Raw genomic sequence first — 27,761 nt, 5'->3', positions numbered from 1 at the left:
CTCCGGGCGGGGGCTCGGCTGTCTCCAGGGGAGAAGATAATCGTGCGGGGGGGCCGCTCTCCCCAGAGGAATGGGGCGCTCTGCTCTCTCCAGGCGGGGGCTCTGCTCTCCAGGGGAGAAGATAATCGTGAGGGGGCCGCTCTCCCCAGAGGAACGGGGCGCTCTGCTCTCTCCGGGCGGGGGCTGGCTGTCTCCAGGGGAGAAGATAATCGTGAGGGGGCCGCTCTCCCAGAGGAATGGGGCGCTCTGCTCTCTCCGGGCAGGGGGCTCTGGCTGTCTCCAGGGGAGAAGATAATCGTGAGGGGGCCGCTCGCCCCAGCGGACCGGGGCGCTCTGCTCTCTCCGGTGGGGGGGAGGGAGCGGGGCGGATGGGGGGCTCCCAGCGGGAGGGGAGGGGCGGATGGGGAGGGCTCACCCCTCCGGGGGGGCTCTGCTCCCCGCCCCCAGCCGTGCCCCCGGCGCTGAGGGAGAGACTATCTGCGGGTCTTCCCTCGGGGACGGTGCGGCCTCCCCCGCCCCCTCGGTACCGTCTCCCTGGGGGCTTTGGTCTCCCCGCCCCACGGCCGGCCCCGGGGGGGGGTCAGTCCCCCACGACCCGCTCCCTCCCCCGGCCCGCTCGTTACCTGCCCAATGTGCTCACAAAGCAGCAGCAGCAGCGGCGCCCACCACTGTCACGTGACACCCCCCCTCCCCCGGTGCAGCGCAACGCCGCGCGGCCTCTCCCCCGCCACGTGACCCACGGAGCGCGCGCGCCGCCGAGCGCCGTTCCACGCGACCCGGCGCGCCCTTCCACCCGCTCTCCCTCCACGTGACGGAGGGAGACAAAGACGCTCCCTCGGCACGTGACCAAGGTTTCCCAGCGAGGCGGGGAGCGGGAAGGGGAGTTGGCCCTGCCCACAGAAGGGGAGGTGCTTAGCTCCTCCGGGGGCGGGGCTTCGCGTTCCAGGCGGAACAGGTACCGGCACCGGCTCTAAGGCAGGGGGCGCTCAAGCTCCGGACTGGGGAGACTGGAGGGGAGGTCAGCCCCCCGGGGTGGGGTAAGGGCTGTAGGGGGGGGGTCAGCCCCCCGGGGTGGGGTAAGGGCTGTAGGGTCAGCCCCCTGGGGTGGGGTAAGGGCTGTAGGGAGGTCAGCCCCTGGGGTGGGGTAAGGGCTGTAGGGGGTCAGCCCCCGGGGATGGGGTACGGGCTGTAGGGGGGGGTCAGCCCCCTGGGGGGGGGTAGGGGGGGTGGGGGGGGGGCCCGCCCCCGGGGGTGGGGTAAGGGCTGTCGGGGGGGGTCAGCCCCCTGGGGTGGGGTAAGGGCTGTATGGGGGGCGGTCAGCCCCCTGGGATGGGGTAAGGGCTGTAGGGGAGGGGGGGGATAAGTAGGAGCATTAACTCCACCAGAGAGGTCCTTTGGGGCCATCTGCCTGTCCCAAGTCAGGGTAAAGGAGGAGGGTTGGGCGTGGGGCTAGCAACTTCACCCTGTAAAAATCAGCTTGCTACAGAAACGCCAACAATAGAGTTAACAGAGACTTTTAGCCTAGGAAAAGAAGGGTCTTCAACTCGAAGATGCATGACGCTGGGTGGTGAAAGCCGCGAGGAAGCCACTAAGCCGATCACCCTTCTTGCAGCCAGGAGGATTCAAGAGGAAAAGAGGCCGCCCAAGAAATACCTGGCGACGCGACCTTCAGGTTGATAGCAAAAAAATGGGCTATACCTGGAACCAGCTAGAGCGAATGGCCCAGGATAGAAGACTATGGAGATCTGTGGTTGGCGGCCCATACCCCGGTTGGGGTGACGGGCATGAATGATGAATGAATGAAGTAGGAGCATTGCCAGCAGATTGGGGGATGTGATCATTCCCCTCTATTCGACATTGGTGAGGCCTCATCTGGAGTACTGTGCCCAGTTTTGGGCCCCACACTACAAGAAGGATGTGGAAAAATTGGAAAGAGTCCAGTGGAGGGCAGCAAAAATGATTAGGGGGCTGGAGCACATGATTTATGAGGAGAGGATGAGGGAACAGGGATTATTTAGTCTACAGACGAGAAGAATGAAGGGGGATTTGATAACTGCTTTCAACTACCTGAAAGGGGGTTCCAAAGAGGATGGATCTAGACTGTTCTCAGTGGTACCAGATTACAGAACAAGGAGTAATGGTCTCAAGTTGCAGCGGGGGAGGTTTAGGTTGGATATTAGGAAAAACTTTTTCACTAGGAGGGTGGTGAAGCACTGGAATGGGTTACTTAGGGAGGTGGTAGAATCTTCTTCCTTAGAGGTTTTTAAGGCCTGGCTTGACAAAGCCCTGGCTGGGATGATTTAGTTGGGAATTGGTCCTGCTTTGAGCAGGGAGTTGGACTAGATGACCTCCTGAGATCTCTTCCAACCCTGATTTTCTATGATTCTATGGGGTGGGGTGGATGGAAAGGAGGGGGAGCTCTAGGATGGCAGAGGGGCTATATGGTAGAGAGAGGTCAGCATCCCGGTGAGGGGGGCTGGAAGAGAGAAGAAATTCTGGGGCAGGGGAGATGGGAGGTCAGCACCCTGGGGTAGGGGGAGGGGCTGGAAGGGAGGAGGCACTTCCATCAGCACCCTCTAAACTGGTTCGGAAAGTTGGTTTGATGTGAAAATTGTCACACTTATTCTGAAACTTCTTCACCGTTTGGAGACGATCCATTAAATATTTTTGAGCTATAGGTCATTTGAAAAGTTCACCTGTTTTCAAAATTGACATTTGTTCTTTGTTACCCTTTAAGTCCTTGTCTACTTACATTTAAACAACTGTAACCCCGCCCCAAGCACTGGCTCTGTACTCCCATTGGCCAGGAACTGGCCAATGAAGGTGGGGGTGCCTGCAGACTGGACCTGATGCTGGCCGCTTCCGGGGTGCAGCACAGTCCGTGGTGCCAGGACAAGCAGGAAGCCTGTCTTAACACCCCAGCTGTCTGGGAGCCACCTGAGGGAAACCCATGGCCCAATCCCATGCTCGAGCCCCCACCCCTCAAACCCAGAACCCCTTCCTGCACCTCAAACCCCAGCCCCATCCCAGAGCCTGCATCCCCAGGCCTGATCCCCTCCCACACCCCTACCCCAGCCCTGAGTACCCCCCAAACTGGAGCCCCCTCCTGCACCCCAAAGCCCTCATCCCCAGCCCCACCCCAGAGCCTGCATCCCTAGGCCTGATGGAGGGGGGAGATGGAGTGAGTGGGGCGAGGTAGAGCCTAGGTTGCACTTAAATTCAAAAAGTGATCTTGTGCATAAAAAGGTTGGAGACCCCTGCTGTGAAATAACACACAAATTGTGTGTCCATACTGGCACTGCACTCACTGTGGTTTGTAGCACTGAGACTTCTGGAGGGTACATCCCATGGTTCTTTGCACTGCAGTAAGCAACGCCACTCTATTAATTCCTTCCCAATGAATTATGGGAGAACTTGTCTGTCCTTTCTGGGCACTTGGGGGGAATTGTGGGACGGTTTTGGGGACTAGCGGCACTCCAGTGGAGCTAGCCTGCTCCCATCCCACAGAGAACCAACTTTCTAATCACACAAAACTGAACACACTTGCCCCACCCCTTTTCCAAAGGCCCACCCTGCTCACTCCATCCCCCCTCCCTCCATCGCTTGCTGTCCCCCAAACTCACTCACGCTCATTTTCACTGGGCTGGGGAGGGTCCTTTTTTGATCAGGTGTTCCGGTTGAAAACCAGACACCTGGCAGCCCTGTGCAGAGTAGTCGTGTTATCAGTGGAAGAGTCACACTAACTCAAGTTTCAGCCTGATGGGCCATCCAGTTTGAGTGAAAAAGCACCATCGCATTCAAGCTAATGGTTTTTGTGTGTGGACAGGACTTGAGTTAGGGGCGACACTTGAGTTATAACAGTAGTTAACTTTGCTGTGAACAGACAAGCCCTTAGAAAGAATATAAGATTTTCTTCCATACCTGATAGTAATAGAGCTCTCTTCAGCACAAGTAGTGGAAACTTGTGTTTATGGTGGTGAACGGCCAAATTCCAGTCTTGGTCCTGCAAGTGCTTTTTTTATTTAGGGAGAGACAGTTAATGGTGCAGTGCAGTTCCATTAGAAAGCTGTTTTTGTTGTTGTTGTTGTTGTTTTTTGGGGGGAGGGGGTGTGCCAACACTTGTAACTTCAAAAATGAATTCTCATGGTTTAAGATGTTCAGAATTGGGTCTCATTGACAACTGGAACCTTCTCTGAATATTTGCATTAAATTACATGCTTTGTTTGAAGGTTAAAAGACTTTCCTTTTGGAAATATTTGTGGAGCCTGATATTTCTTGGTGTTGTTCATGCTATCAAATGCAGTCACGTTACGTCACAAAGTTCAAACTATAGGTAAATTTTGACACTGTCTTGGGTAAGAGACAATTTTCAAGGTCAATAGTGGAGAGGAAAATATTTAAGAAAATGCTTTTGTTTGAAAACTAGACATAATCCTCCGTCAATAGAGAAAAACAAACACGGCAATGGAGAATTTCCTTCTCAGGCTCTAAACCAGCCAGGACTAGGTTTCAGAAGAAAAAGGAAATATCAGCATCTGGTGACTACTCCATCTTCTGCATCGCTCTGAAAATACCCCTTTGGCCTAGGAGGAAGGTGTACACATTCATTTTTCAGATGAAGTAAGAATCAGCGTTAAAGTGACTTGCCAAAGGTTATAGAGGGATATTGTGACAGAGCAGGGAACTGATTTCAGGTGGTAGAAACCTTTTACACTCTGGGGCACACTGCCTCTTTTACAAATTGTTTTACATTTCTGTAATTAGGCCAACTGTATAATACTTCACCTTTGTAAAATGTGCAAAGACAAGGGAAGTATGTCCATATTCATCCTACTGGACATTGCCGCAGCGTTTGATACCTTTGATCACCAAAATATCTGTCCACGCACCAGCAATCTGCATGTCCTGAAACAGTTCAATTCCTTCCTCTTAGACTAAATCCAGAGGTTCATTGCGAGCAACTTTCTCCACTTCTAAATGCCTCCCCTTTGGAGTCTCATAAGGCTCACTTCTTTCCACCACATTACTCAATGTGTACTGCTTTGTGAAGTTGTTTGGAGAGCTGCTGAGCAGCTTGTGGTATGTCTATGAGACACAGCTCCATATCTCCTTCATGTCAGATGTGACCAGTGCCATTTCCAAGATCTCTCAGCTCTTAGCCAAAATCAGTATTTCGATGAAGTAACAAGTAGTGGTGACAAGATGCAGCTCTGGTTGAGTTCCACGTAGGCTTTGAACCCTTTAGGGCATTCATCACATACCCGGTGCCTAGAGAAGGGATTGCATACCGCCTGGCCTACAGCCAACTTTTGGAACATCTAGCATAACAGGGATTCTTTCCCAGCCTCTTAGGAGTCTGCTACTATAGGGATCCTCAGGGCAAAAGAACCAGAGATTTATTCATTTTGACCAAAGTAGTGGGCTTTGAGTTTTAACTGTATCCATGTGCCCGATATGTTACAGGATATGGACCTGAAATAGTCACACTGTGTACTACAGTACAGAACAATGAAGCATAGCTAGAAATTTATAGAAAGTAGAGGTGAAATTTGGATCCAACTATATCATCGTGTTCGCTGACCCTTCCCAGAGAGAAACAGGTGGTCTCAGTGTAGGCATGCTGTGAAGGAATAAGAGTGCAGACATATGTAAAGACGAGTCTTCCCCCCTCCTTTACAGTTTGGGGAGGGGAAGAGGCCTGAAAATCATGCATCAAAGTTCCTGCCCACCTATAATATTGAGTTAATAGTTACATCCACTCCAAGAGGGTCAGTGTGTAATGCTTTACGGCCTGATCCTGAGTGGTGTGGAGCACCCACAACTTCAGTTGAAGTCAAGGGGAGTTGCAGGTGGAAAGCACTTCTCCGGCTCAAACTATTAACGAAGGAGCCCAGTTCAGCAGTTCAGCCATCTTTGACAGGCTGAGAATGGTGCTAGGAGCCAGAGACCCAACCCCCCTACACAGCCTAGGATCTGACGGCACAGTGGAACGCTGGGAGAAGTATAGAGTTTCAAAAAACCACAGCTCGTTTCCTGCAAGGCTAGCCACAGCAGCAGTTTGGGCCAAGTGTTCCCGTTCAGGAGGATTATTTCTTGTTTTAAGGTTGATATTTTCTTCCAGCAGGGGGCTCGTCCAAACTGACAGATGTACATATATAGTGTGCGTTCTGAACATAAGGTTTCATGTGTCCCCCACATCCAGTAATTGCAGATGATCCTTTATCTCCACAGGCTGCAGTTCTGGGCTTCAGTCCTCCACTTCCCTCTCTACTTCTCCTTCTCCTAGAGGCCTCAGCATTTACATCTTAACTGCCTAGAGCAGAGCAGACTACTGCTAGGCCAAACTGTCCTAAGGCAATATACGATAAGGCTCCTCTTTCTAGTTCTCCTCACACATAAGCCATGCTCAGAGATTGGCCTGACTCAGCTACACATGGGGTGCATAGGTCTTGGATTACTATGTAGAAAGCTGAAGGCAGGTTGTAGAATTCTCCTACTTGTGCTCCTGCCTGGCAGCAAGGAGCGGGGCAGAGCTGAAGAATTCAGGGAGGGAGTTGGCCTGACTGTGGAATAGGAGGCACAGTCACAGTGACAGAGGAGAGACTTCTAACATGAGGAAAGACAGGTTGAAAATCTCTACCCCTCTCCTCCCTTCCTTCCGGCCATTCAGTCCCCTCATTTCACCTTGAGGACTGGCACACCCCTTCCCACAGCCCAGCTCTAGTTTCCTTCTCCCACTCTTTGCTGTGCAGCTCCTGCCAATCCATCTCCTGTGGCTTGATGAGCCTTCAGAACATTTGCTCAGCCATGGGCAACTCAGCCAGTGCAATGTCTGCTATCGCTCCCCTCCTTTTTCTGCCCCTTTCTGTGATCCCACCTCCCTTGCCGTCACCTCCTCCTTTCCCTCCATTCACCACGAGCAGAGGGCCTCAGAGGCCCAGTGGTGGTTCGCTATTTTGTGTCAGCAACTCTTGTCAGCCCTGACATACTCAATCTGTATCTACAGGGTGCCATGTAAGGTATCAGTGGAAAACTAACAACTCACTGAATAGTCTTGTGTGAGGTACGTACAGTTAACCTACAAAGACTCATACAGATGTCCTGGAAATATGTGACTAAAATGTTGTTAAACCAGGCACATCAGGGGAAGTTGTTAAACATTTTTTTCCAGCCACTTCAAGCCAGATGTGGCCAAGGACAGGGGGCTATTCATTTGTAGCAGAGACTGAAGGAAGATCATTTGCATTGTCAAAATTACAAGTGGGGGAGAAGCCAGCATGGCATCCAAGCCCAGCAGGGAAAAGGAACTTTATCATGGGATATACTTCAGAATACATTTCAAAGGTTTACTGGAACTATAAAGCAAGGGGAAGAGAACCCCTAAAGTTGTCCTTCACCTGAGGAGTTAAAGAAACCAAGCACCTTGAGCAGCATGTGTTGGGGCCTGGTTAAAGAACAGCGCTGCCAGGCTGGAAGAATTACTATGGTGAGAAAAACCTCTTTGAACAAAAGTCTAGTTTGTTGAGTTTTAGTTTTAAAAGTGTATTTTTACTTGTATTAGTTTATAACCATTTCTACCCTTATTCCTTGTGCTTGGTGTCACTTCAACCCCTGTCCCTTTCTTCATAAACTTTTTACTTTTACCATAAACCAATGCGGTGCTTCGATTGATAAGGTTTTGTGAGGGTTTCAGTAAGTGGGACTGAGTAGTGCAGAGAAAGACGTTTTGGGGAAGAATACGGGACTGGGAGGGTGCTGGTGGTGTCGCTCTGCAAGGAGGAACTGGGCTGGTGTCAGGCTCTCAACCAAAGCTGCACAGTGTAGACACTCCCAGGCTTACAGGGTAGATGATGACAAAACCCCATACTGGTCTAGGAATGGTTGCTGTCTGTCCCCGCCATTCTCTGCCCCTTTCTGTGGTCCCACCTCCCTTGCCTCCACCTCCTCCTTTCCTACATTCACCAGATGAGCAGAGGGCCTCTGATATGCACTTACATGGCCAGCATTTGAGGATACACCACCCTATAACATCCTTACTTAGTGACATGGATCCACAGGACTGATGCTCTTGAACGGCTCTGGAACAGTCCCTGGGAGGACCCTTTCAGTGTGTCAGCCCCCTCAGTGTTACACTATCACTTGGGTAAGCCCCTTGGCTTCACCATCTTCTGGGACTGAACGTTGGCACCTTCAACACCCCTGCTTTACGCTGTGAGCTCCTCTCAGCGAGTCCACCTGAAGCGGACACTGACACACCCAAAGGGAACAGTGCACCCCCAATGTACTTAAACTGGAATGACTCAGCCAGTGGTGTAAAAACCGATGGGTTTATTAGATGTCTGGAACACAGAATAGAAACTCCTTAGTTAAGATAGAGAACAAAGTCATAGCATAGTCCACCTGTGTCAGTCCAGAGCCCTCTCTGACCCCTCTGTAGTCCCAGTCCCGAAACTTCTCCTTGAACAGCCAACGCTTAACAACCCCAAAGGGCCCCTCCTTATTCCTTTGTTCTTGTTCACGAAAAACATGGTTGCCTGGCCATCCTCCTTATCCCTTTGTTCTCCAGCTGATCACAACTGGCTGGCTTCCTGCAGAGGATGGGCCATCCATGGTCGTTAATTGCTAGTGCCAAATGAAGCGGCCATTGTCTTCTTCAGACTCTTCATGGGCATGGGCCCAGGCCCCAGACAGCCAGGCATCAGTGACACCTGGATCTCTGCAAAGAGGAAACAACTTTCCCCACCCCCATTTAACCATGCAGCACAGAGGGGAAACCGAGGCACACAAAATATTAATCCAAAATATGAAAAAAAATCATTCTGTCACACGCAACAAGAAAGACATTTTAACCACTGGAGGTCTGAATCATAGACTATCAGGGTTGGAAGGGACCTCAGGAGGTATCTAGTCCAACCCCCTGCTCAAAGCAGGATTAATTCCCAACTAAATCATCCCAGCCAGGGCTTTGTCAAGCCTGACCTTAAAAACCTCTAAGGAAGGAGATTCCACCACCTCACTAAATCTGGATTGATCCTGATTTATATCACTGCAAATAAAAAGGTGCAGTCTTAACTCAGGTTAGCTAACCCATGCTGGCTAACTCGGCTACAATCGCAGTAAAGAGCGGGCAGCTTGGTTTGTAATTTGGGTTAGCAGCTTGAGTTCAACTGCAGGCTGCCCTGTAGGCTTTAAACTGAGCTGCTACCCGGAGTTAAAAGCCCAGTTGCCGTGTCTTCACTGCTGTTTTAACCCAAGTTGAGAACACAGCTTTTTAATGCAGCATTCACATACCTTCTGCTGGGCAGGTGCCTGGACCATTCACACTAGTCAGGAACAGTGAAAGCTCCCTGTCTAAAAGGGCCTTTCTGCTAGCTAAATGGAAATGAAACCGTGAGCAGGTAAAGTTGCTTTTCTCAAGCCAGCCACTGATATTTTGTTTTGTTATTACAGAGGAGGGGAAATAATTATAGCTCTAAAGAGTTTCACAAGCTCCATGACACACTTCTCTGCGCTCCCTAATCTGTGCACAATTAATGAGTATTATTAGCATTCTTAAATCGTCTTTGGCAATCCCATGCTAACGAAGATGGCTATTTGCCATGCAGTGCACAGCAACAAAGACCGAAGTTTTAGAGGGTGCTACAGTCCAAGGGTGCAGCCCCCATTCCTGTAACGATACACAGACTGACTTAGGTTTTCATACAAGAGGTCAGACTATGAGCCTGGGGAGCGAGAGCGAAAAAAAGGAGACCAAGCCAGAAAGCTTGGTGGGTTTTTTTAAAGCTGCACATGTAATAAATACAAAGGAGGAAACAGCAAATACTTCATTGCAAAGCCTCTCAAAAGAGATATTTAAAATTATAGCAAAGACCTCTATTATTGCTCATGCTGGGGATTCTTGCGTTTCACTCTGAAGCATCAGGTACATGTTACAGGAGAGAGCATCCCAGACTAAATGAACCCAGTGCTTTGACCCATTCTGGCAATTCCTGTGTTCTGACCTACTGGATTGTCTAGCTTATCCTCCCTTGGCTCAGGACTGTTCCTTCATGTATCTTCCACAGTGCTTTATCATTCCAAACTAGATTCAAAGGTAGGATCAGCAAAGCGATAATGTAAATAATGGACGTGTACATCACACTCTGACCAGCTGGCTTCAGGGATAATACCTTTTCCCTGTATTTCACTTCTGTTAGTGCTGCATAGCCAACGCAGAACAGTTCCATCCACAGATGCTGTAATGATGATGCGTGATCAACAAAACATGACTGCCTTTCAGATTCCATGCTGTTTGTAAGAGCTTTGGGTAACTTAGGTGCAGTTGGAGGCACAAATCAAAGTTTAGACATCAGTGATATAAGGGGGTTATGCCAACAGATGATACCTTCATGCACGTGAATGGGGTCACTGATGCAGGAACTCAGGCTGAAACTCCCCCTAGAAACAGTTCAAGTTTAGACTAGGCCTTTAGGATAGACTAGGTGTGAGGTTAGTTGAAATGTTCTAAAAGTCATAGGTGGAAATAAGGCACATAGGCACCTAAATACCTTTGTGGATCCGGCCAAACTCCCATTGCAATCAATAGAAATTGGGAGCCTAAATAGCATTGTGGATCTGGGCCACTGTCTTTAACAAGTGCTAAACTGCTGAAGCTAAAATCTTGGGGTGGAGCCCAGACTTGTCTACACTTAAAAGGTTTGCTAATATAGCTGTACTGGCAAACACGCCTAGGGTAGAGGTGATTAATAGAGTTTAAGGCCAGAAGGGACCATTAGATCATCTAGTCTGACCTCCTGTAAATCACAGGCCGTTACATTTCACTCACTTACCCCTCCATTGAGTCCAATAACTTGTGTTTGGCTAAAGTATCTTCCAAAAAGGTGGCCAGTTCCGGTCTGAAGACATCAAGAGACAAGAGAATCCCCCACTGCCCTTGGTAGTTTGTTCCAATGGTTAATCACTTCCATTGCTAAAAATGTCTTACTTCCAATCTACATTTGTCTTCAGCTTCCAGCCATCAGTCTTGTTCTGTCTTTGAGCCCTTCAGTAGCCAATATTATCTCTCTGTGAAGACACTTTCATACTGCAATCAAGTCCCATCTCAGTCTTCTTTTTGATAAACTAAAGAGATACATCTCTTTAAGTATCTCCCTGTAAGGCATTTTCTCCAGACCCCCAAATCACGTGTCTCTTTGCTGCACCCTCTGCAACACTGACATCCTTTTAATACTTGGGCACCAGTCTGACCAGCGCCTTATACAGAAGTAAAATCACCTCTCTGCTCCTACTCACTACTCCCATCTATACATCACCCTGCTCTGACCAGGGCTTGTAGGTGCTACGATAATACAAACAACACATCCAAGGATCACATAGGCCCTTTTTGCCACATTGTCGTACTGGCAGCTCATGGTCAGTTCCTTTTCCATGATGATTTCTAAAGCTTTTCCAGACTCTCTGCTTTCCAGGATACATGGTCCATCCCTTCTGTCAGTTAGTGCCTGCAGGCCTTGTGCATAGATGCAGTGACCTTGCATTTGGCTTTGAATGGGCCCACCTTACTAACTGCTTCAGATCGCTCTGTATGACCTCTCCATCCTCATCATTTACTGCTCCGCCAACCTTTGTGCCACTTTTAACAGCAGTGATTTTATATTTACTTTCAGCTCATTGATGAAAAATGTTGAATAGTGTTAGGCCTAGGACCAGTCCTTCTGGAGTCCCACTAGAAACACACCCATTCAATGAGGATTCCCCATTGAAAACTAGAGTTTGAGATCTGTCCCTTACCAGTTCTTAATTTGTTTAATGTGTGGTCAATTGGCACGTCAAGTGCTAAGTTTTAAATCAGAATGTCATGTTGCACTAAGTCAAATGCCCTAGAAAGGTCTAAGTGTACAATATCTGTGCCATTACTACTAGCAGGAAAACCTACAATCTCCTAAAATAATTGAATCAGTTTTGTCAAGATCTGTTTTCCATATAACTCTGTTGACTGGCATATTCCTATCATTTAATTCTTTATCAATTGCAGAGGGCACTCAGAGACGACCCAAGTTTAGGGATTGGTCTTGTCTGACCAGCTCCTCTCCCAAGGGTGAGGTACTGAGCACAGGCACTGGCTTCCTCCTTGCCCTGGGGTTGCTCAACCCCCACTCTGCCCCAAGCCGCCACCCCACCTCTTCCCACCCAGATCTGCCCCCTCCCCCAAGCACAGTCTATCCCTGCTGCTCACCACTGAACAGCAGATTGGAGCAGGTGCGAGGCGCTGGAAGGGAGGAGGAAGAGCTGATCGGGGGGGGGGGGTCTGTCAGTGGGTGCTAAGCAGCACCCACTTTTTTCCATGGGTGCTCCAGGGGGAGCACCCACAGAGTCAGTGCCTATGTCACTGAGTTGGAAGGCTGGCTGAGAAGAGACTCCTCTCTTCTCAGGGGGAAGCAGCCCCATTATCCCAGTCCATATTTTACTCTAGGCTGTATTTAAAATTTCAAGATGTAACTGCTCCCCCTTCCCAGCAGAGGGTGGAGTGGACCACTGCCTGGGAGCCCCCAAAATGCAGCAAGCAGGCTCCATACAATTTAGGGTGACCAGATGGGGCAGTCCCAATTTCTGGGTCTTTTTCTTATATAGGCTCCTATTACACCCCACCCCCTGTCCTGATTTTTCACACTTGCTGTCTGGTCACCCTAATACAGTTACACCAAGCTCAGCTGGGAGATGCACACAACCACTCAGGAAATGTGGAGCTGTGCCCAAGCAGAGCAAACTAAACTGTGTCTGATCAGCTAGCATCTTGGAGTGGTCAGTGGCTTTTTCCTATTCAAGGGGCCTGGGTACTGTTCCACTGAGATTCTTTGCTTTGTAACAGCACCACCAACTGGCAGAGACAAGACACCACATTACACTCAAAAATAAGCTGGAAAATGCAAAACACAAGCAACACTCGTACTTTAGATTTCAGAGTAGCAACCAGTGTCAAAAAAAAAAAAGAGAAAGTGTGCTTGTAAACTTAGAGAGTATCAAAAAATTTTAAAGCTGAGCTCATGTGAAGAAAATGAATATGCATGGATGCAGAAGAGAACAAGACAGACAGATATACATATACATGAAGAAGAACAACAAAAGAGAACAGTAGGCAGAGATATGCAGAGTGTCTAATCAAGAGATTTGAGCTATCTTTAGCAATTAAAAAAAATTGGAGAGTGATACTTTAGAGATACCATAGAGAGTGTGTGAGAGGTGTTAACATGCAAAAACCCAGAGATTAAGAAACTAGAAACAAAAACTGTCCCAAACAATTGGCAATTGAATGGTTAATTACTATTGGAATGGTTATTTCATATTTTGTTCTGTCTCCTACACCTTATATGGGCCTCTCATTCACATCCTTCAAAATTTTTTCTCCTCTTTTCTCTCTCTCATCTCAGCTCAGACTCTCACTGTGGCATGCATACTTCCACCTTTCATCATCTCTGTTCTCTGTATCTTTCTGTGTATCTATATTCCATCTGTATTCTATCCATCAAGAAGTACAGTGAGCTAAAAGCTCAATGCTAAAAAAAAAATTTGTGTTTCTTTGTGCCACAAGTCACTGACTTTAGAGGCAGCCCTGCCATACCTGGCCTAGGGAGGCAAAGGACTCAGCACTGGGAGGAAGCAGAGTAACTATGGGCACTGACACTGGGTTTGTCCCTTCAAAGCGCTGTACTAGGTTCTTGGCCCTCATCGCTGTGGTGTCAGAGCTCCCACAGGTGAAAGTGACAACGCTCTCCCTCTGCCTTCCCTGGGAGCAACGGTTCAGAGAGACGTGGGGGTTTATGGAACAGAAGTGTTACCACTGCAGGAAAGCAGGCCTATACTATAGAGATCACTGCCATGACTATCTCCTGCAGAGTTTTATCTGTGCTCACAAGCCTCCCCCATTGGTTTTATTGTCCCAGCCCAGCACAGTTGCAATGTTCAGAGAGAGGGTCTCTAGAAACTGGGGTCCAGTCCATACAGCACTTTGGACAAAAAGAAAAATAAAGTAAAGGTCATGACTTTGAACTGGAGTCTGTTCAAGGGGGAGCTAATGCAGAGGGCAGTGTCTCAGGGAAAGCGATTCCTGGGCACCCGTGTTGCAGAGTCCGCAAGCAGCTGTTTTCTGAACTAGCTAGGAGCTTCAAGGTACAGGGCTTTTGGTTCCTGTATATTAAATCTTGTGCAGAAGAAATGTCTCCTAAGTCACCTGGGAAACTCCTTCCCCAGAGTTGGTAGGGATTGATAGGCTCTGCAAGAAACAGCATCCCACCCTCCTCAGCGGGGAGTGGTCTCAAATCTTTTGGGATAGGTAGGGAAACAGAGAGAAGGCAAACGTGCCTGTAGAGTGGTTAAAAACAAAACACTTGACTGTGAGAAAGGAAACTGAATGAGAAAACGAGTGCCATGGGTGTGTAGATGCAAACTGTCTCCTGTGCACAGAAATAATGAGCTGTGTGCTAAATAGTATCTACTGGCACAGGCAAGCCAGACCTGCCCTCTCTTACATTCTCACCATCACCCTGAAGACATCTCTAGAGGTAGTGAAGCCAGAACAGCAGTTAAATGAAGATTATGCCTGCCTCAAGAGGGTGGGACAGCAGGAGCATAACTACGTCATGTTTATGAAGGGCTTTGAGACCCTCCAATAAGACAGCATGGAAGTCTAAAGTATACCTACAGTATTACTGCCTTTAGGACAATTCCCTTGTGAAACAGACTACTCTGCTGCTGGGGCCAAACAGGGCCTGGGACAGATTCTGGCTGTGAGGAAGGGACAAGAGGACTACTCCGTAGTGTCCTTGAGATTATGTTCTTCACTATACAGTCATTAAAACGCCACAAGCAGTTCAGATTTATTTCCCCTTGAACAAGCCAGGCCAGCAAGGAGGCCTCTTGACTGTTTAAAAGGGGCATGACCAAGACAGTAGGTCTGAAGTTAGATTCCCAGTATGGCACTAATAGCTATTAGGCATTTATACTAGGCTATATACAGCAATTAAGCACTACTTCCGGCTCCTAGCAGGTTGTTAATACAGCTAAGCATGGTTGCCCCTGGGTTTATGTACAATGGTGGGGTTAAATAGTAAAGGACACTGCTAACCAACACTATACAAATACATTTTATTTAGAGATATCCATATTAAGATGCACAAATACTTTTGTTCACCAATTTCAGTTCACACAACTTCAAGTAGTGGAAAAAACAAACTGCAGTTAGTTACAATTATTCTATATAACAGGGCAGTAGTAAAAGATCCATTTGTCAGACTACAGAATGGTTAACACTCAGATGAGAACGTACAGATCTATGTATTAAAAAGTGCATTGCCACATACACTAACATGCTTTTTCCAAGAGCAACATCTTTCTGGCATGTGGACACAGTAACCCGGTTAATGTGAGATTGAAAATTAACATCTCGATTTGATTTGGAAATGAATCAACTAACAAATCTCCCCAAACCAGGAATTAAGAGTTTTGTTCCTTGATCCATACAAGGAAGTCAACTTGCAAACCAAACTTCATTATGCTGTCCATATGATCAGGCAACACACTGATGACCTAAAGCAGTCACAGTTAACAGCCCAACTTCACCGGCTCTCCTCTCTTCCATTCTGAAGAGAAGTCCAAAACACTCAACTGCATTTAGGAAGCTGACATGGGACAGTCACCAAATCTTTGCAGCCAGTTTGAATTCTTCCACACAAGAAAAAAACACCTCATCCTGCAAAAAAAAAAAAAAAGCAAGCAAGCCAGCTGGGATCACATGTTGCTGAACTCATTTTTGCGATCCCACATTAAAGTAGAGAAAGAAAGTGGTGCTGGATCTGTAGAGTAACTGCAGTGGGTTTAAAATTAATAAAAACACATGGAACCTTAACTTAAACCATCTCCTTAACACAAGGAAAGCCCAGCAGATTCCATTTGTTATTGATACCCCCTTTTTTGCATTCAAACAGAGGGAGAGCACTGCATGCTGCTCAAGAAAGACCAGCGAGGATTGCTCTATGGATGTTAGCATTGAATAGCAGGAATCACATATTAAAATCAGTCTTCAGTTAAACTCCTTGCATTGAAGACACAAAGTGAAACAGGCTGACCTTTACATTATACTTAAGGAAATCCAAGAGGCACATTTTGCATTGATCAAAAATAACCTTGATGTACATTGCAACATTCAATGAATTTGGAATCTGAGACATGAACCTCCAGTGGAAGTGATTTAAAAACCAAAAGTCAGGAACTCTGTTCTTATTCCATTAAGATGATTTTAAACTGCTCCCTCATCTACTTGAACTAGAGGTACCTTTCCAGTTCTCTGCATACAAAGCCTGCCTCCCCCACAGCTTGTTTTCTTCTGCACACAATGGAAACAAGTAACCTCAATGCCTCACAGGGTAGGTCCCAAAAGCATGTCAGGAGAGCTGAGGGTGGGAATCAGTAGAGATTGTACATGTGCAGTGATCCCCAGAACAAGAAGGTGGAAAGTAAAAACAACCAGATTTCGATAGCCAGCAGTGCAGGAATGAATTGGTTTACAGAGCAGGAATGAGTGGGGAGCACAGCCCTCCAGATCAGAGGAGACCAATTTAGGGAAATATCCAGGGCTGGGTAAGAGAGAGGAAGAGAAAGGAGGGAATCAAACTGTAGAAGTTGTGATCCAGCAAAGTACATAAGGGCTTGAAGTAGGTGCTTAGGTCTCATCAGCTTCAGCAGGACGTAAGCACATGCCCCGGTGATTTGCTGAACAGGAGCCCAAGTTAGCAAGCCAGGATAGAACACGCTGGAGTCCACAGAAGAGTGACTGGGACAAAAGGCTGAATGATGGAGACAATGCTTGTAGAAGGACAGAGCCTGCTGCAGGCTGTTTTGTGAGCAGGAAAATGGAGCAAGGGGATCAGTGCCTGCTGCTTTCTGTGAAACCTGGGGAAGCAGCAAGTCCCAACTGGAATTCTACATCCCCTGCACCCACAGGTAATGCGGGATCAATAGGTAGATCCAAGTGGGGGAAGCCACAAACAAGGGCCCTCTTCACTATGGCCTGCCAGCAGCGGAAAGAGTGCTGCCCCTCAGCACCCCAGAAATGAAGCCATTTCCTAAGTCAGGAAAAATCCTGGAAAGCTCGAGTGCAGTAGGAGCCTGGGGAGGAAGGGGTGGGTGGCAGGTTGATGACAATCAATGAAGAAACGGGTGCTTCCCTGCACTATCTTCACACAGCATCTCTGAAGATAGAAGACCAGCTGTTTCCACAGGGAAGCTCCAGGCGTTGTAATCGACTGTCAGATAAGGGATGATGAAGATCTGCAGCCGAACCCCTAGGCCTCCATTGTTCAAGTGTATTAAAATAGCTGCTTGTCTTCTAAAGTAACAGGCCTGTGGAATTCCCCTTGGACAAACTGTGCAATACATGTCTGCCACTTAACCATACGGTCCAGCAGCGTCTCCCCCCATTAATTACTGCAGGAAACTGCCTTTTTTAAATATATAAAGTAATTCTAGCCATTACAGTTGTGAAGAAAGCCCTGTGCTGTAACCAGAAGGAACCAGTAATCAGCCTGGAAGTGTGATGTAGCCCCCCAGTACTCCAATGGGGTGTTAACTCTGAAGTGGAATGACAATATTGTTAGCTGTTCCCCTGCTGCTCAGATTGCAGGCAGTGGGCCATCACTTCCCACCTTACTGACCACTGCGTTATGAAATCTGGATGTTAGAATTTCAGCTTCTGTAGAGGTTACCAAAAAAGCAGGAATTGTCATTTCATATGCAGGTAGGTAGCAACAGGTTTACGACAGAGCACAGAGTGGTCTTTCTACCCAGGGGCCACCAGTATTTTTGTACAACTTTCAGTACAAACTATTTGAATTTTTTCAGACCAGACAAAAACTTGGAGTTTATTCTTAAAGGTGAACTGGAAAGAATGGAGAAAAAAGTTAAACCATTAAAGATTACAAACAAGTCAGATTAGGTCTGCTCAGTAGGATCTAATGAGGGTAAGTAGGGCCAAATGCTACATTAAATAAGATCTCTAGGTTACTCTGTTTTAGGTATGTGCACATTATATCCAGAGACTAATGACCATACATTGACACAGTTGTGTTGGCTTTGTAGGGCTAACAGAAAAGAGGGAGTGACTGAATCAAATTCTACTGAGCCAGAGGAATATTGAGTCACTGATTGGAACTTTAGCACATTTACAAGCTCACTGAAGGCAGTGGGATTGGTGATACTCGAGAAGAAACCCAGCTTGAACTTCAGATCATATTGAATTTGCAGGGCAGTTAGAAAAGTAATTTTTGTATTCAAATTCAGCACATTGGAAGTCACTGAGAAACAGAAACAACCCCACAAAGCCTTTTTCTTTTTGAAGTCACTTTTCAGAGAAGAACAGCTGTTTATGGGATAACTTTCTAGACACTGAGCTGCATATACAAATCAGTTTGTTTCTGCATGCAGTCTGCAAGTTTCCATTGTTTAATTTGCAAATTGCATGGACAGTTTTAAACATTTAGCCCTTAAGTTAAACACATGAACTACAGAACATTTGAAAAACCTCTACTCCCTTTGCTTAACTGCTTATGCGCAAGTTCAAGATTCTGCACTGTATCAAAATAGTTGACACTATAAACTATACCGAAAAATTTTCTGTGCATGCATGCACACAATAGCAACATATGCCAAAGAAACATTGGGTCCTGAATTTAAAACGGATGCAGGCAAGTGACAGAAGTCATGATATTTTCAATGCACTGGATGTTTAAGTCTATGAAGTGTAGTCTACGTGGAAAAACATTTTAAAAGAACTACAATTCACTTTAAGACATCCTAACCCCAAGTCACAAGTTGTGATCCCCACATATTTTAAACATCCTGTGTAGTTTGTGCATCATATATATTGACACATACATCATAGGCAAGTGGGGAAGATCCAGCATCTTATGTACTTATTACCAAACATGTAAGCACTGATGTCTGTACAAGGACTCATCCTAAGACAAAAATCAGTGCATTTGATTTGTGTCTATCCCATATTCTTGAATGTCAAATGAAAAAAAAAGTCACAACTAACAATACAAACTTGTTGCAACTTCACTGTTAACATCTTAGAAAAAGACAATGATGAGTTTCCGCCAGATAACTTTGCAAAGATCAAGGTACCATAAGAGAAAGGCACGTTAACCTCTGATTGGTCCTTTTCATTATTTGGATGAATCATAGTGATTTATATACCCTGAGACTGCAGGAGGCCATAATAGGAGAGGAAACCAGGTGAGCAGGTAAACAAAAAGTACAAGTTTAATGAGATTTAAGATTCAGCACCTGAAATTTCCCTTCTAATTAAGGAAATCTATAGAAAAGCGGATTCTAAAAATCATGCGCTATCTCCAAGATATTAGTTTTGAGACCAGAGAATCAGTGTTTCAAGGGGTACAGACAGGATACTGTACATGTCTCCAAGTGTTTTACATAGCCCCATATTTTATTTCAGTCCATTACTGTGGCAATTTGTATACGGTCAATACCGTTTACCCAGATGGTCAGATGCAGCCTACAACTCAGCCAGCCACAGCACTTTTGTTTTACCTATGAATGGCCTGCAGGAACTACAGGTCCCAGCATGCAGCTAGAAGAGAGGTGGTTGAAAAATGGCTTCTGAAGGCCTCTGGAGTCTAGGGACAAAACAGACCAGGTTCCACTCAGACAACTCTTGAAAAAACATTTTTTTTTTTTGAAGTACCTAATACAGGATTTTTAAGTATCCAATTTTGATGAGGAGACCCAGCACAGATGAAGCTACAAGGATTACCTAATTCCCAAGCAATAAATTCAAGCACATGGAAAACAGCCAGAATAGATTCCACATAAAGGGCCAATATCAACCTAAGGTTGTTTTTTTTTATTTAAACTAAAAAGCAAGTTTCTCCTTTAAATAGAAGTTCTGGGTGGTTCTGAGGGGAACACCAAACCTGCCCTCCTTTCTGTGCACACTCCTGCCTGCCCCTATGCTGCTGATGCTGCTACTTGCAGACCAAGGAGAACAGCATGCACAAACTGCCCCTAGAGCAGAGTGTGAATACTTTCCCCTCTCCCCCACTCTGCCCTAAGATTAGAGCATGGGAGTGATGCAACTGATCACCAATGCCACAGTGAAACCAACACTTCACGAACTGCTGTAAAATCCACGACAATCTGAAAAAAAAAATTGATCCTTTGTTTTAGGAAGCCCTGCAGTTACTTTTGCCAACAGATGCAACATTGTCAGATGGAGATTCAATTTGAGATGAAGTATCAGAGGGGTAGCCGTGTTAGTCTGGATCTGTAAAAGCAGCAAAGAATCCTGTGGCACCTTATAGACTAAGACGTTTTGGAGCATGAGCTTTCGTGGGTGAATACCCACTTCGTCGTCTGTTAGTCTATAAGGTGCCACAGGACTCTTTGCTAATTTGAGATGAGTCACTCTCAGAGCTTCTTTGATACCACTGCAAAGATGGGTGTCCGAAAAATACACGTCTTCTCTGGGACTTTGCAGCTACAAACTTCTCACAAGAGCAGCACTTCAGGGAGCAAGGTTTAGATGGAAGTGACTCACTCCTGAAGGTATGAAAACTGCCAGTCAAGGATTATTAGAATAATGTATTTTTTCATTGACCTCAATGAGTGTTGAATTAGACCAGTCTTAAGTGGGTTTTTTAAATAGCTTAGAAATATACTATCTTTGGGACCACTGGAACTCGCCCAGGATTAACACAAACTATGAATCTCAGTGAAACTTGTGCTTGGCCTGTGGCTCTCCTGAGCTGGGGTGGTAACACACTCAGCCTCTAACAGGAGGCTGCTTGGTCTAACGTGGCCTCTAGCTCCCTCAGAGCAACGCTGCAGAGAGCTGTGTCAAGCTTCCTTGGCTGGCAGGACAGACTGAGATGATGGACTAAGGTTGGAGGGATTAATAGAAAAATGGCCTGGGGAATAACGCTGAACTTGATGGTGGAAAAAGTTGGACAGTTTAGGAAAAAGAAATAGAAATGGGTTCTCTCTTATCATGAGCACACTGGCTAGTTGCTGTAGAGTTGCCACTCAGTACTCATGAGTTGGCTGCTATTGGGTCCATCACTGTTAAATTATTAAATCTGCCACATTAGAACAAATGCATATGATGCTTCAAGGATGCCATGCTTTGTATAGCAGCCTTACAAAAAGTGCTGGATGATCAAATAAACTGCTTGAGACATTACAATGCAAATAGGATACCATGTTAATATAATGTCAAATATCAGAAAAATGCTGGTCTGTTTGAATGATCCTTAAGAACCTTATTTTCCCTCAAAGCAACTCTGAGGGAGGAAGAAAAAAAAAAAGGTCGCTAAGATATCTGACTTTGAGCACTTGGAAAAATTGCTAGTCTACAAACAAAGTGAGACCACCACTGGGTTTCCGTACCCTATTTTAAAGCTATCGAAATCTAGTCAGGCCAGATTCACCCCCAATAGGGTTTCTCTATTGTTGCTTGAGAGATGGGAGCTTTGCCTTCACACCCACTTCTATGGCTGGGCTCTCAGCCTCCCCACTGCTGTACCAGCAAACCAGTGACCCATATTTGGATCCCTACGTGCTACTATCCCCCCCGCCATGTTCTGGTATTTCAATTTTAAATCTAAAACTGTGTGGCCGAGGCAGCATAGTGCAATGGAACAGGCACAGACTAGAAATCAGGAAACCTAGGTTCTTTTCCTGTTTCTACTTCTGATTTACCGTGAGACATTTGGCAAGTCACTTCCCCTCCCAGTCTCTGTTTCCATAACTGCTCAATGGATCAAAAGAAATATTTGACTTTGGATACTCAGGATCACATCACAGTAAGGCATCCCATCTTCAAGGGACAGCTACTTATAAAGTTTCAGACCAGTGTTTTAATCTATTACTGTTAAAAGCAACACACAATTACTAAGAAAAGTATTTCCCAGTTTTCTTTTTGCATTGGACAGCACTAGATGTATATTCCATTTACCTTGTTTGTGTGGGCTTTCCATGCAAGGGAAAAAGTCCCCCCCCAAAACAGGAAACAGTCACCAATAGGACTACAACACACTGGCAGAAGGCTCAGGAGCAAATGCAGTACTTGAAACTACATCATCTCCACGTCCCCCTCCCCTCACAACGAAACTGACTAATTTTAAATTGATGTTCCCTTAACACCAACACATCTACATTGGACAATGCTTAAAATCACCTGGAGAGAACAATTTCCCCAAAGACTCAAAGCTACAAACAAATGAGTTTTAAATTAACAAGATTAACTATAAAGGGAGTTAGATTTCAAGACCAAAAGGCTTCCTTCAGCATTAAAAAAAAAAATGTATTTAAAATGTTACTAAACATTGTGGACTCAACTTTAACACAGCTGAGCTCTGCTCTCAGAGATGTCAGCTGGAGCCGAGTGCTCAGTGCCTTTGCAAATCTGACCCCAAACAACAGGACCTGCCTGGGAATAAAACACACCCCAACAGAATGCAGAACATATCAGTAGAAGAGAGAATGATCTTAGACAGGATTTAAGACTACTCCTTCACAGAGATGAAGTGTCACCATATTTCATGTAGATTAAATAAATATTTTCCTTTGCATATTTCTGAGCAGAGTGAAATGCTACATCTCTGCCCTGCCAAACATTCATAAAAGAAATCCCAAAAGCAATATGTTCCCATCATGGAACTGTGACTGGTGACAGTATAAAAAAATACTTAGAATCTTTACATTCGTTTAACAACGGAAGTTCTGAGAGAACTACTTCATTTACAGCCCTATAATTTAACAGCTACTACTTGGAAACAGTGTAATAAAACCATATTTATTTTTAAATTTTTGCTTTGATGCAGATTTTAAGCAACCAACCCACTAGCAGAAGTTTGGAATGCAGTAGTAAAATTTCTTGGTTTGCAAAGTGATCAAGTCAGGCCTATACTTCAAATCCCAGTGTGCATATGGGACGACCCTTTCCTTAACCCTGACATGCAATCAGAATGTGGGGGGAAAGCCTGCACTTCTACCATGTCTTGTCTGATAATCTCAAGTTAGAAATTAAACCTCAGGTGCCATGTGTGCTATTAACCTCGTATTACAGATCTGCACAGTGAGGCACAGAGACATGAAGTGACAGGGCAACAGCAGCTACAGCCAGGAAGAGAAACAAGGAATCCAATGCTTAACCCTGTGCTTTAGCCACAAGACCATCTCTTCTCACCAGAAATGCACAATCCCTCCATGACTGAGCCTGTATTTTGTTCGCGAAGCGTATCCAAACTGTCATCCTGCACCCACAGCTCCTGGTGAAGTCCAAAGAAGGACTGAACAATAAGCTAGGTGCTTGAGGGGGGGGTGGCGGGAAGAGTCTCTCCTATAAAATCCAAGTGACAGCCTGTGCTTTTCTTAACATGATGAGTTGAACACAAAGTCTAGCTAGCTGGTAAGTTTCAAACCTGCATTAGAAAATGAAGCCTACAGTCATTAAAGCGGAAGACAACTGTATTTGCTAATAGCATCAAACAACTGCATATACCACTCTCCTTCCAAAGGTCAGGAGGGGAAAAAATATGAACATATTAGCATAACATCTCCCTGCCCATCAACTTTAATAGCAATGACTGGCTAGCAAAAACCATTCCTGCCAACATTACTCACTGCTGGTGGGAGAACTGCAAGAGGGGAAATGCTACAAGAGGGGGGGGAAAAAAGTCTCCAGCCTGGAAGAGGTGTGTGTCTTTAGGCAGACTCCAGGTATCCGAGTCCTGGCTCCTCCCTGCCATCCAGCCCCAGCCACCCAGAGGGCCCCCAGCTAGTCTGGAAGTTAATCAGATTGAATTAGGTTAGCCACCATGCAAATCCGTCTCCTCCTGGGATGCCATTTCCCTTAGTGCCTCAATCGGCTGCAGTCCACCATCCTAACAGCTGTCATGTCACACAATACCCCCACTGCAGTATAGGCAGCCTACTCTGAAGCTCCAACAACCTTGCCAACTGACACTCAGGAGAGAGAGAGAAGGGGTAACAAGAGACAGTCATTGTACTCAGGCACTCTTGGGATGCCAGGCTTGGGGGTCCTTGCTACACTCTGGGCTAGATAAGATGTTCCTGGTGGTGCTCTGTTCCTGGGTTCCAATGAGTATGGTTTTGATACATTTTCCTTTATGCATACAGTGTCATTAGACTTGTACTTTAAAAAAAAAACCAAGCCAGGCCTGAGCCAGGCTCTGCAGATAAAGTAGTAGCTTATCTCATAAATATTTTTAATAGTTTTAATTACAAGTAGTCCTCACTCCAAGTAACGTAACCGACACAAAGTACCTGCATACACACAGCCCCTGGACTTTCACAGAAAGCCTGGCAGCAACCACTCTATAAGAAAGGAATCCTACCTCACAGCAAAGTAGGGGGCATATGGCTGAGTTAGCCTATACAGGGAAGAGTCACTTGGAGTAAATACAATAAAAAGGGATTTTTAAAAAACCCTTCATATAAAGGATCAAGGAAGTTAAAGCAAAATCTGGTTCAAAAAAAAAAAAAAAGATGTACAAAACTGTTGACGACCAACAGAAAACTCTGCCAAAAATAACTTGCATTTAAACCAGAAAACAATGTCATCACACAATTTCTTTGTTAAAAAAGGAAAGACAAGGTGGAAATCAGCGTCAAGATGCGCATTTGGGAAGAGTTCTCATTAGCTCCAGAGACCAGCGTAATTCCCGTGGAGTCCTGATGGAAGGGGACCTCCTGCCACAAAGAGTTTCGTTCCAGACGAGTCGTAGCAGTGGGTGTAAACAGCATTTGCGAAGAAGTTAATGTCAGAAAAGTAATTCCTCCAGGTTTCATCATGATTCTGTTAAAGGAAAGTTCAGATCAGTATCGCTGCAAATGAGCAAAAGAGGAGAGCTTGTTTCACAAAAGCAAAATTTAGTCTCCATAGCCTGAAAAGGGGCTTTTTGCATTAATGATCCCTGGGGTTTATGCAGATAGGCTAGAACTGGGAGACACCAGGGACATCCTGCAGTCTGTTTGATGGCCCAAATTTCCTCAGAAAGAACACTGAAGGGAGGAGAGGAGAGGAGAATAAGGTTGGAAATCTCATTTATAATCACTCAGACTTAATTATTTAATAACTAGAACTGAGAGAGAGTCTATTACTTTGTACTGAATAATTTATATTATGGTAGCACCCAGGAACCTCAAGCAAGGATCAGGGTTCACCCCTCCCCATACGGATTATGGTCCCTGCCCTTCAGTTTGAAAAGGATAGATGTACTAATCAAACAGGAGCAAGTCTGAAAAACCTATACGATTCCACCAATACTGTGGATTTCTGGTCTCCTAACTCATCAGGTTAGATGCACGTTTTATTAAGCAACAGCACAGCCTGGTGTGCGCAGCGCACACACCGTATGTAAGGGTATAATGCAGTTAGAGTATAATATATTATTTGACAAGTATAAAATAGAGATTACGGCTTTGGAAAAAATGTTGTTTGTCTCTCTACTTGTTTCACTTTTTTGATTTCAGTTCTTCTCTTGATCCCTCCTGAAAGCAGATATCTAACCTAGGCCTCCGGGACTAAGTTTTCTAGATCACAAACAAATAGCTTAAGTCTACTATGACCACATAAAATGTACTTTAAGTGTGTGTAACTAACATTGCTGTACCAATGCTCAACATCGAGGTCTATTTCTGAGATTTCAATGAGAACTACAAAATAGAGTATGAAGTTTGTCCATTCAGTAGCAGTTATGCAAAAGTTTTGCTAGGAGAATGTTTTGTCAAGATTGAGTAATTCAAAACTGGCTCACCATATTTTGCTTGCGCTTTCATAAAAAGAGTACTTGTAAGTGAGGGACAGTTATGAGCAACTGAAGAATAGGAGTCAGGCTGAAATCAAATGTTAATTCTTACTAGTATGTGCTGTATTTCTTTGCACCATCCTTTCCCTCTGCCTGGTCTAAGATTGTAAGTTCTTCAGGGTACAGAATGTATCTTAGATTTACAGTGCAACACAATACATTGAAAATATAAAGTGCCATTTGCTAATAACTGCACCGTGTTGGAGAAATGTTCCTAACAGGTTGTTATTTCTGAGAAAAGGCTAAAGAGATTTCAGTCACTGAGTGAGGGTTTTAGTGACACTCATTTGACATGTATAGATCCCAAAATCATAGCATTAACTCATCTTCAAGCCCTGTAGCATCCCTATATAGAAGAGCTTCAACAGCTGCAAGCTACTCACAAGCCAGCCTTTCCCGGTCGTCAGCTTTAAAATTTCACTTCCTCCGAGTTTCTGTTTTTGTCCACGGCAGGTGTGATTGGGCTTCTCATCCAGGAACCTTTGGGCTCGGATGTCATAAAACAACAAGGAACCCTGCCCTGTTCCCACTGTTATAATGTGCTCATAAAAGCTCACTGACCGAATTCCTGTCAAAGAGAAGGAATGTTACAATCACATTCAAGAGGAGATGCATGCTCTGGCTATGCAGTGGTGGGTGCTGCTTTAGGGTTTTTTCCCCTGTTACAAGAATGTAATAGGAAGCAGATTACTTTGTTTCCCTTTAACTGTAAGACAGCACAAGTCAGTTCTATTTATGTTACAGAAATCACAGCTGCTATTGCAAATATCTTTCTCTCTCCCCACAAAGGATCCAATCCAGCTCCCGTTATTTATTTATAATCGGACTAGCGCACCAAGGAGCCCCACTCACAGAGCAGGGCACCCTTGTGCCAGACAACAAACAGAACCAAAAGATGGGCCCTGCCCCCAAGGGCTTATAATCTAAGTGTAAGACCTGAACCAGAGAGGCGGGTACAGACAGGGGGAGCACAAGGAAACAATATGGAAAGACTTCCTTCATTTCAGTGGCAGCAAGAGCAGTCCCATGATGACTTTGAGGGCTATCATATGCACATGCACTAATCACTAGGAAGGAGACTGTTCTTTAAGACTCATCTCCCTGTGTTCCAAACATCACTTAAAAAAAAAATCTAGGTTTGTGCCCTGAACTAAAAGGGTCGTTTAAACTGATCTGCTTTGGGGAGAGAATTTACCCAAACAAAAGTATGCAGCATTACTTTGTTATTAAGGTCCAGTCATCACTTTGCTATTTGCTGTATAAAGAATTTGTTTTGTAGATCCACAAAAAGAAACACAATAAATCAGTGAGGATCCAAAAACAGTTTCAGCCACCTTCTTAGTACGATACAAGAAGCTTATGAAGCATGCTACAGTTTGTTTAAAATAAGAAAATTAAACAGTCAAAATGGAAGTGAAAGTTGAGTGTAAATAATATGCCTGCTCCCATCCAGCTATGCCAAACTGCAGTCTAATTGAATTCATCCTAACCAAGTGGAATTAAAAACAGGAATATGTGCAGTAATGGGAGAAAGGCGCTAGAAATTACATATACGAAAGAAGAGTCTATAGTTAGCTAAGGAGACTATGACAATATGTCAGAGCAAGTTGTAGGCATCTGTTTTACAGGTTACAAAGATTTGGGTTTGGTAATTCAGTGTGCAAGTGGGTTCGGACTCTGTATAAGGCAGCAGAGGCTAGCATAGTCAGTAAGAGATCAATCATTTGGACTAGAAAAATAGCACAGAGGGGTGCCCTTTTATTTCTGTTACTCTGAAGCTGCGCTTGAAGAGCAATCCATCCGGGTGCTCACACAAGGGGAGTAGGTGATGATGAATGCATACAGAGGACATATGGTCTC

General features: G+C 45.6%; 1 protein-coding gene and 1 long non-coding RNA gene across 4 annotated transcripts in view; one reads left to right on the top strand and one right to left on the bottom strand.

Moving 5' to 3' along the window:
• Positions 1–687: 687 nt before the first annotated feature.
• LOC120407719 overlaps positions 688–27,761 on the top strand; it is a 50,285-nt gene continuing 23,211 nt past the window's right edge. Inside the window, exon 1 of one of the 2 annotated variants that reach the window (XR_005600205.1) lies at positions 688–955. This is a non-coding gene — a long non-coding RNA (uncharacterized LOC120407719). Of the gene's footprint in view, positions 956–26,410; positions 26,534–27,761 lie in introns of those variants that run through there. The other variant, XR_005600206.1, reaches the window with a different exon arrangement.
• The window catches only part of DCAF12 (DDB1 and CUL4 associated factor 12), a 33,204-nt gene continuing 25,180 nt past the window's right edge, over positions 19,738–27,761 (bottom strand). For both annotated transcript variants that reach the window (XM_039543634.1, XM_039543636.1), the window contains exons 8-9: positions 26,285–26,469; positions 19,738–24,889 (exon numbers count right to left, since the gene is read on the bottom strand). In XM_039543634.1, the coding sequence (XP_039399568.1) occupies positions 24,731–24,889; positions 26,285–26,469 (344 nt within the window). In that variant the 3' untranslated portion in view covers positions 19,738–24,730. The remainder of the gene's footprint in view (positions 24,890–26,284; positions 26,470–27,761) is intronic.

Source organism: Mauremys reevesii, linkage group 6, assembly GCF_016161935.1.
Source record: "Mauremys reevesii isolate NIE-2019 linkage group 6, ASM1616193v1, whole genome shotgun sequence".
Lineage (NCBI taxonomy): Eukaryota > Metazoa > Chordata > Testudines > Geoemydidae > Mauremys > Mauremys reevesii.
Note: the sequence above shows the minus strand (reverse complement) of the source record. Positions and strands in the feature narration are given on the sequence as shown.